The sequence below is a fragment of the Harpia harpyja genome, chromosome 7 (assembly GCF_026419915.1).
Source record: "Harpia harpyja isolate bHarHar1 chromosome 7, bHarHar1 primary haplotype, whole genome shotgun sequence".
Lineage (NCBI taxonomy): Eukaryota > Metazoa > Chordata > Aves > Accipitriformes > Accipitridae > Harpia > Harpia harpyja.
In genome coordinates this window covers 9882994-9891575 of record NC_068946.1, presented here as the reverse complement: position 1 = coordinate 9891575, position 8582 = coordinate 9882994, and the positions used below count along the sequence as shown (strand labels likewise).

At 43.7% G+C, this 8582-nt stretch overlaps 1 protein-coding gene across 6 annotated transcripts in view; it reads right to left on the bottom strand.

The window, feature by feature from the left end:
• Positions 1-5644: 5644 nt before the first annotated feature.
• The window catches only part of LACTBL1 (lactamase beta like 1), a 43989-nt gene continuing 41051 nt past the window's right edge, over positions 5645-8582 (bottom strand). For all 6 annotated transcript variants that reach the window (XM_052791162.1, XM_052791161.1, XM_052791163.1 and 3 more), the window contains one exon: positions 5645-8254. In XM_052791162.1, the coding sequence (XP_052647122.1) occupies positions 7276-8254 (979 nt within the window). In that variant the 3' untranslated portion in view covers positions 5645-7275. The remainder of the gene's footprint in view (positions 8255-8582) is intronic.

Sequence of the window (8582 nt, the reverse complement as noted above, 5' to 3'; positions counted from 1 at the left end):
TTGACAAAGAGGACAGATTCAATTCCTTTTTGGTATAAATAGACAATATGTAAGAAGCAACAGCCACATTGTATAGGGAAGTTCAGGTTGGAAATCAGGAGAAGTTGCATCTGAAAAAGGTGTTGCAATTGGGGTTCAGCTACCAGACCAGTAGGGAATCTTTGTCCTCGGTGGTTTTCAGGACAAAGCCATTGCCAACCTGATAGAGTGTTGGGGATAGACCAAATATATTATGATCAGTCTCCATGCCAGCTGGCCCATTAGTGCACTTTGAATATTACATCTAAACTGGTGCCATTCCCATCACCTCTCTCCAAGGTATTTATTACCTCTGTCTTCCTTCTCTAGGGAAGATAGAGGAAATTGTCATATGCATTGTGCTGAAAACTACATAGATCTATAAACTGCTTATTCAGATCACTGCCATTGACTTCTTTGTCCCCATGATCATTATCACAGTGCTTTGCCTGATAATTGACTGCCATCTCACCAAGGGGCAGCTGCCTTTGAGGAAGCCACATAGAAACAGAGGAAGATATGAAGATAACAAGCTCAATGGAGATACCCACAGGAACAGCAGAAGGGAAAAATAATCAATAAAATGTTGTGTAAGTGGCCAAGAGAAGATACATGAACCTGCATAATCTCTTGGGTATGTTGAGACCTTGCATTTCACAGTGACAGCAGCTTTAAGTAAGGTATTTAAAGAGCAAATGTACACAGCTTTTAAAAATATTTTGGTATCTCTCACTGTTATCATGCCCTTTCTTAATTTGAATTTTGACCTAGTATTGCAAAATGTTTCCTGGTTTTCTCCATCTTGTTTGCATTTTAATAGGGAGAGGAGAAGATCTATGGAGCTACCAGGGCCTGATGTGATCAGCTTTTATTTTAGGCCCTTCTATAACCGTATCTAATCAGTCTCAGTCCAGCTGTTTCATCCCCAGGTGACTGGATAACTCAGTGAGAGACCACATGCCTGCAGTCCTTTCTCCAGCACAACTCTCTGCCCAACGGTTTTGTGCCTCTACAAGCATTTTCTCTGCATTCCGCAGCACTCTATATATGCTCTGTATTCTGAGGCTGGTCTAATAATTTGTGGCATCTAAAGATCATCTGGTAATTGGACAAAATGGTAGCTGGTCTTTAATAACAATATCCTAATTCTGAGATTTTAACCAAGGGCTACCTCAACTGCCATATTCAACCCATGCCCATTTTTTTTATCTCCTTTGTCCTCAAAATTGCTACCTATGCTAGCTTTCACTTTTGAAACATTGACGATCATCTTTATAACTACGTAAACAAGTACTGTGCTTAGACAGACACACAGTCTGGGAGCTGTAAGCCATTCCTCTATCTGGCAGTGATTACCAGGAGAAAGCAAACTGCACACTTCAAATACTGAAAACTCTTTGTCTCATGCTGAACAACTGAAAAACATAAAATAGGCTACCCACTATGAGATTTGACTGCCCCCCATGGGTCACAGAATATCACTTGTGTGATATTCTGGGAATCCTGCCTACTGTAAAAGTTATGAATAACAATGCCCCAATTTATGAAAATAGGCATCAGCTAAAGCCTGTTAAGAGAATAATGTGGAAATGCCTGGTTCATATTACCTAGAAGCACTGACTGTCAGGCTCACAGTGCTCTGAAACACTTTCCCTCAGTTCCCTGAGGACACCCAAACCAGGACAAATCCTACTGAGCCTGAATCTAGGCAGCTCTTCGCTGCTTTCAGAGGACTAGGGTTCAGCTCTTGCTGTACTGTCTTGTTCAGACTCTGGCGACAGATGGAAAAGTGCCTCTGGAAGCAAAAAGCAGAGCCTTTCTTGGTCTCCTCGCTCATTTTTCCCTTTTACTTCAAACGTGAAGACCCTGAGTCCTGTTTTCCTTTATCCTTATATTGAGGCCTGATGTTAGCATCAGGCTAGCAGATCTCTTCTTACTTTCTAGGGAATGTGGAGTCCTTTGTCTTGCTTCCTCCCCCTCCAGGCTTTCCAGTCCCTGCTGGGTGATAGTCTTTTGTGGCCATTTTGTTACACTTTTCAGTCATTATATTCCACAATACGAAAACAAAACCAAATGCCTGATTAAATAGCATCAGATGATTTGAGCTGCACTTCAGCATGTCCCACAGGAGCAATCCCTCATCCATGCAGCTTTTTGCCCGTGGTACCTGGCAGTCCGGAAGGACACTGTTAACCGTGTTTCTCAGCCAGTCCTCTCTGCTTCTGAGCTCTGTTTTTGTTTAGCACTTTGGCTTGTTCTCATTCCCTGATTCCTCTTGTCTGCATGTCATGGCAGTGGCATTCAAGACATACTGGATGGTGTTTCAGGCAGAGAGGCTGCTGTGGAGCTCTGGTGTCCACTGGGCAGACCTGGTACACATCATCTTCCAGGGTGTCCACATCCTGCTAAGGATCTTCTTCTACTTGACTTCTGACATCAGTCCTATTACCTACAGCCTCTTCTCCTCCCATTTCCATAGCTACTGCCAAGATCAGGTCTACTGCTGAGCTGGGTGTGCAGTCTCCCCGTCTCCTGGGATTCACTGCAAGGCCAGGACACCACTACAAGATGCTTTTCACTTGAACACAGTGTTCACCTTATGACACTGGATTTGCATGCTAGCTGTGTCTCTTACTGCTTTGGAAACTGCCCACAGAGTGTGTCCTCCACAGTCACAAGATCAGGAGCCCAAAAGTAAGACAGCCCTGAAACTAAGAGCTCTTTCACGCAAACACAGGCTATTACCAGGTGAAATAAAGCAGGTGTTGTCTTTGCTGGTCATGTATTACTGTTATGTCTGCAAGGATGAGCCCTACATAATGCTGTTGTCATCAAACCCACAGCTCATGCTCAGCTGGGCTGCACAAATGCCTATTAAATGTAAATGGAGATTGTCTCACTTCTCTGGAGATAGTGTTGGAGATTTTCTGGCATCTATTTTCTTCATGACTGCTGATCTGCATCTGTGTAAACCAAGTCATGAGATGTCAGACTCTTCATAAAGGCAGAAGTGAATGGACAAGAAAGGATTAAACTTGCAAACAGGCTTCTAGCCTTTGCATTTTGAAGCATACACGACCTTATCTAGAGTGAGAATCACACCTAATAGCAATATATTTTGAAGCTTCCCTGCTAACTGTGAAGTACTTAAACATTTGTTGGTATTCACTTCATGGGTGAAAAGGAGACAGTGGCTGGCTTTGACCCAGAAGCTCTTTTAATCTCTTCTCTCTCTTAAAGGCTGAATGCTGACATTTTTTTTAAACAAATCCTACAAGCTTCTATGGAACTGAAAATTCAAAAAGCTTGTTCTTCACATCACAGGGGCTTAACACATCCCTTTGTGACAAGAACAGCAATACATTTCTGAGGAGGAAATCAGGGAGCCTGGAGTTAGTGTTTAATGAAATTTTAGACTGTGACACCAAGGCCCAGTCCTTGCTAGCCTAACTTCATCCTTGTTTTCTGAGTCCTGCTTTGGTGGTGGTTGCAGGCAGATAGACACATCATCTTACTCCCATCATCAAAACAGAAAAGCTCTGCAAAGATGCCGTCCAGTAAACATCTGGGCCACATTGCTCTGGTTGAGGAGAAGTGTAAGTATGAAGAAATGAAGCATGTAGGGAAAAATTGCTGTTTTCAAAATGTAGGTTGAAGCTTGAAGCTTGATATCATCCTCACTTGAGCTAAGATTCCTGAAGGTGGAGTTCTGCTAAAAGGGAAGTTGTCTTAACTAATGTTATATTAGCATGGGACCACAAGAAACATCACCATATTCTGCTTTCTGCCTGCTAATCAGTGAACTTCACATCTTCAGGGTAAAGTTGGTGCAAGAAGTTGAGAACTTGCCCTTACCTAGCAGGCAGATTATGAAAGTGTTTCACTTCTAACTGAAGAGTGGCTTGTGATAGCGAGGGTTGGGTCCATCTGAACCAACTGGAGGCTGGGGATTCATAGAGTATGATTCATCAATTTTTTTCTAAATATGTGCTTTAAGATGAAATGAATCCACTCTACTGACTAGAGTCATTAATTCTCACTGAGTGGAAAGGAGTTTAAAGGGGCTAGCTCAGACGTATCTGTTTATATTTTGCCAGATTAATCTCATTCTTCGTGGCCAAGAGCCTTTTAACTTGTAGACTAAATACAGTTTTCAGGGAAACTATTACAGTACTATGTGCGGTTTCACCAGTGCTCCTTAAAGCAGAATTTGGTCTACTGAACCAATGAGTAAGTTTTGTTCTTGTCTCTTTTTGATGCTGGGAATGCTAATGAAGGATATTCTATTTGTTTGGTTCCCTGATGAGTAATTATAAAAATGTTTTTGAGCATACTGTTTCTATAGGCTGCTGCAGCCACATCTAGACACCTTTTAAAACACACACTTCTGTGAAAAGTGAGCAGCTGGGTAGATTTTTACATGTTTGTTGTACCTATTGTTGGAATCTGTCTGACAGGGATGAAATAACATTGGGATATTTTTGAATTCAGCAATAAGCATACATAAAAGCTTAAAAAATTACTCAGAATGGTAAGTTGGATTCTGTATTATAATGGAAAGTTTATGAAGAACTGTTAAAGCTGGTATAAAGCACCTGCTAGCATGAGTCAGGTCACACCAGGTCACAGAAGCTGGTTCTGCTCTTCTTAGGATACTGTTAGGCATGAAGTAACAGAAAGAAATTGGACATTTGTGTTTGTAGCATTGACTCTGCATTGTGACTCTGGCTGCTCTCTGTGGATGACTGGGATCCTCCAAAACTCCACCTTACCCTGCCTGCCACACACAGCCTCTCCCAAATCCTCTGTACAGGCATCCCAAGGTCTCCTTTCTCTTCTCCATACCAGGTAAGGGTGCTCTCCTGCCCACACAAAGGGGCAGCATAGGAAGATCTTGTTCACCTTCCCAGTGTGACCCAAGGTTTGGTGAAATGAGCCTTACTGCAGGTGTGGGTTCACACTATGAATAACAAAGCGCTGTGCTTTGCTGTTACGGGAATGAACAAGAGTGCCAAAAAGTGTCAGTGTACATGTTTGAGGGTGATTCACTAGAAAAGGAAAGACTTGTTAGTGTCTGCATTACTGATGGAAAACAAAACATCTTAATCTCTCCATCAGACAGATGGAGACAGTCCAGTGTGGTGTTTCATCCTGACCAGTGAGTGACATGGGGTATAAATCCCAATTTTTCTTGGAAGCGTTTAAAGGTAGCTGATGGGTAAACAATCACTTCTTTTGTTCCAAAGCAAAAAGAACTGCCCCAAACTGGCACTTAGCCCTCACTCAAAAAGACCAGGGTTAAACTGCTCATATATCTTGCAAAACTGCTCAAATATCTTGCAATCAGACATTACATCTTGTGAGCTCAAAGCCCAGAAAGCACTGTTGTGTCAGGCATGCCATGACAGAGTGTAGGCACCTCTACAGGAAACCAACCATAGTGCAACATATCTGCCTGCACACATATCTCTGGGCATGACCACACATGACAGCAGCAAGAATTTGCTTAGAGTTTATTGCTGTTGCTATAGCCCAGATTAAATACTTGAACATATGAGGTTGTACAAGGTAGGAAATGTAATCACCTACAAAGTCCAGAAGAAATCAGTACAGCAGCAACCATGACTGCCTGTAAGGCAAGGTTTACTTTATTTCATATGTTTATCAGGGAACTGAAATTGTCTGAAAAAAGGCAGGGAACTGAGTTTGCAAATCATAGATTTCTAGGCCTTCAGTGATGGTCTCTCTACTCAGAACTGAAGAACTGCACGCAGAGTGAAAACAGTGAGAGACAAGAGAGAAGGGAGGCAGTGAGATTTATTTTCTCATCCTCTCTGAGACATGTCCACTTTCAAGACTCTGTGTGGACAAGCAGCAGAAGGAGGTGACTCTGCAAGAGGATCCAACCTCATGCTAGTTATGCTATGGGACAACATGCACTTTGAAGGGTCTTTGATTGTGCTAGTATGGCTACCCTTTTGCACTTCCTTCAGGATTTCCATGCTGTACAGCCATTGCCACACTCTGCAGCTAGGCTATTCATTTTAAGGTAAGAGTTATCTTGCCCTGACCCTCTGCTTGCTTTTATTTCAGGCTCCAGTTAGGGCTGCAATCACAATACTCTCCTAAACTTGAAGGGGCATTGCAGGAGCCAAGACTCCTCAGTCAGTGGTACTTGCCCTGTCTTGCACTCATGCCTGATACTGTTCCCGTCATAGTGATGTGGTTTTGGCCATTAACGACATATCACCTGTCCTGCCTGACTTAGCACTGAGTGGGCACAAGAAGGGAGAAGAAAATGCACCTGTGGCTTTGCAGATTGCTTGGAGGTGCATCTGTCCTAAAGGTAGTGCTCCCCAGGCTAATGTACTTTCCCTTAGCATCCTCCCTCACACTTGCATAAACACAATGGGTATGTACCCATACAGACACTCTGCCCAAAACACATGTAAAGATTCCCGTGCATTTGTGTACTTAAATGCCACACTCACACACTTGCCTATATACTGTCACAAACCTGAGTCCAGCTGGAATATACCAGCATATGTCCATATGGCCCTGCTCACAGGAGTAAGCTTCAGCTTCTATACTTAAGTGCCACAATATCCTTTGTGTGACCACCTCTTTTGCAGAAATCCATGGGGCCAAGACATAACCACATTGCTGTCTGCTCTTTCCACAATTTCCTTGTTGTGACCCAGGAAAGAAATGGACCCTCACTTCCCAGGTATCACAAGCAGGGCCTGGTATCAGGCTGGTGCCATTTTCTAGCACATAATGCTTTTGGCAAACGGAGGTGAGGAATCTTGTTCATGGCAGATGGGCTTCTGAAGAGCCCTGGAAAAACCCTTGGACTGAAGAAGAGATATTTTCTGAGAGACATAGGAAATTCTCAGCCCTTTGATGATACCAGTCAATCACCACAATGGTCATTAAACAGAGAATGTAAGTAAGTGTGGAGACTTAAGTACTCAGCTTTTTTTTATGGCATCCAAACACCATCCATCCAGCACATTCTCACCTCTTTTTTCTGCAAGCATCCCCAGTTGCTAGCTGGCCTGTTGTGCACTGTCAGGGATCGCAAGCCATTGAAGTCATTTTAGAAGTGGGACGTGACATATTTGTTGGGCAAAAGAGTAATTTGCCACCATCTTTCCCTTTTAAATGGCATTCATAAAGCCACGCAGACAGGAGAGTCTGGTAAGACACCGATTTGGAGCCACCTCCCAGAAGTGGTCAGAAAAGTAGAGGGGACATTTAGCTATAGAATACAGGTTTACGAAGTACACGCACCACATTGTATGTGTTCAGCCCTGGTGCATCAAAGCCAGGAGACAAACCCTTGCGATCAAATGGATAAAAGTTAAAGAGCTGCCCATTTTGGGTCTCCAGTGAGATGGAGGCAGAACCCAGGTGCAGAACACATGGGAACTCCTTGTCAAAAACAACTTGGAAAACACGATCTTCCAGGTGGTGGAGTTTGATTGTCCGGTACTTTTCAGGAATCAGCTCTTCTACGTGAGGCCCAAATTGCTGCATGACCAGCACCCCACCAGGTCCAACTTTGATCTCATAGAAAGTCAGGTTGGAATAGGTATAGTAGCCAACATAAGGGCCTGGACTTGGAGGAGGAATCAAGCTTTTCTGTGCCTCTCTGAATGCAGTCTCCATGGCAGGAATAAGATACTCATATATCTGAGTCACAATATCTCCACCCTGTGGCCTGGGCCCTGCCATCAGCACAATGAAGCTCAGGCGGAGCTTGGGGATAAGAGAGAAGGTAGCTGAATAACCGTCAAGGTCTCCATCCTTCCTAATGACATCATATCCCAATTGCTCATTAATCTCCCAGGGTGTGCCAGTCTTGTTAGCAAAGTATTCAGTAGAGCACTTAAACAGAGGGGTCAGCATCGTCTTCACTGTGTCAGGCTCTAGGAGACGACGGTGGTAGGTGCCTAAGAAGGTCATTGCCAGCTTAGCAAGGTCGGCAGCTGTGGAGTACATCTGGCCTGAAGGCCTGTACCAGCCGAGGTCATAGAGAGGGGCTGGCTGCCGGCTGCCATAGAAACCCACAGCCATCTGGGAGCGGATCGGTGGCGTGATGTCAAAGCCAGTGTCCTCCATGCCCAAGCGGTCCAGGATGTTCTCTGAGATCCAGCGCTGGTATTGCCCCTCAGCTGCATGGTCAGCTAGCACGTGTGCCATCAGTGAGAAGGCCAAATTGCTGTAGTGGCATCTGAAAAGGAAGAGCAATATATCTGGATCAGCCTTACCTCAGTGATAGAATGTGGGTATGACTATGCCAAAACAGTTGCTAGGTCTTTCTCCTCTGGGGAAAATTCTCATTTTATCAGATGACATGCTAAAGGAAAGGAGAGATGAAGGAGGGACAGAGAAAAACTTAATGTTGTTGCCTTGATGTGTTGTTATGTCAAGAAAGAGAAATTTCTTATGGGAGCATCAGCAGAGCTATTTAACCAGTATGTACCAAAAGAGAGCTGGACATGGAAAACGAAAAAAAAAACCCTTTATGCAAAAACCTATATATTTGCATATCCCAACTT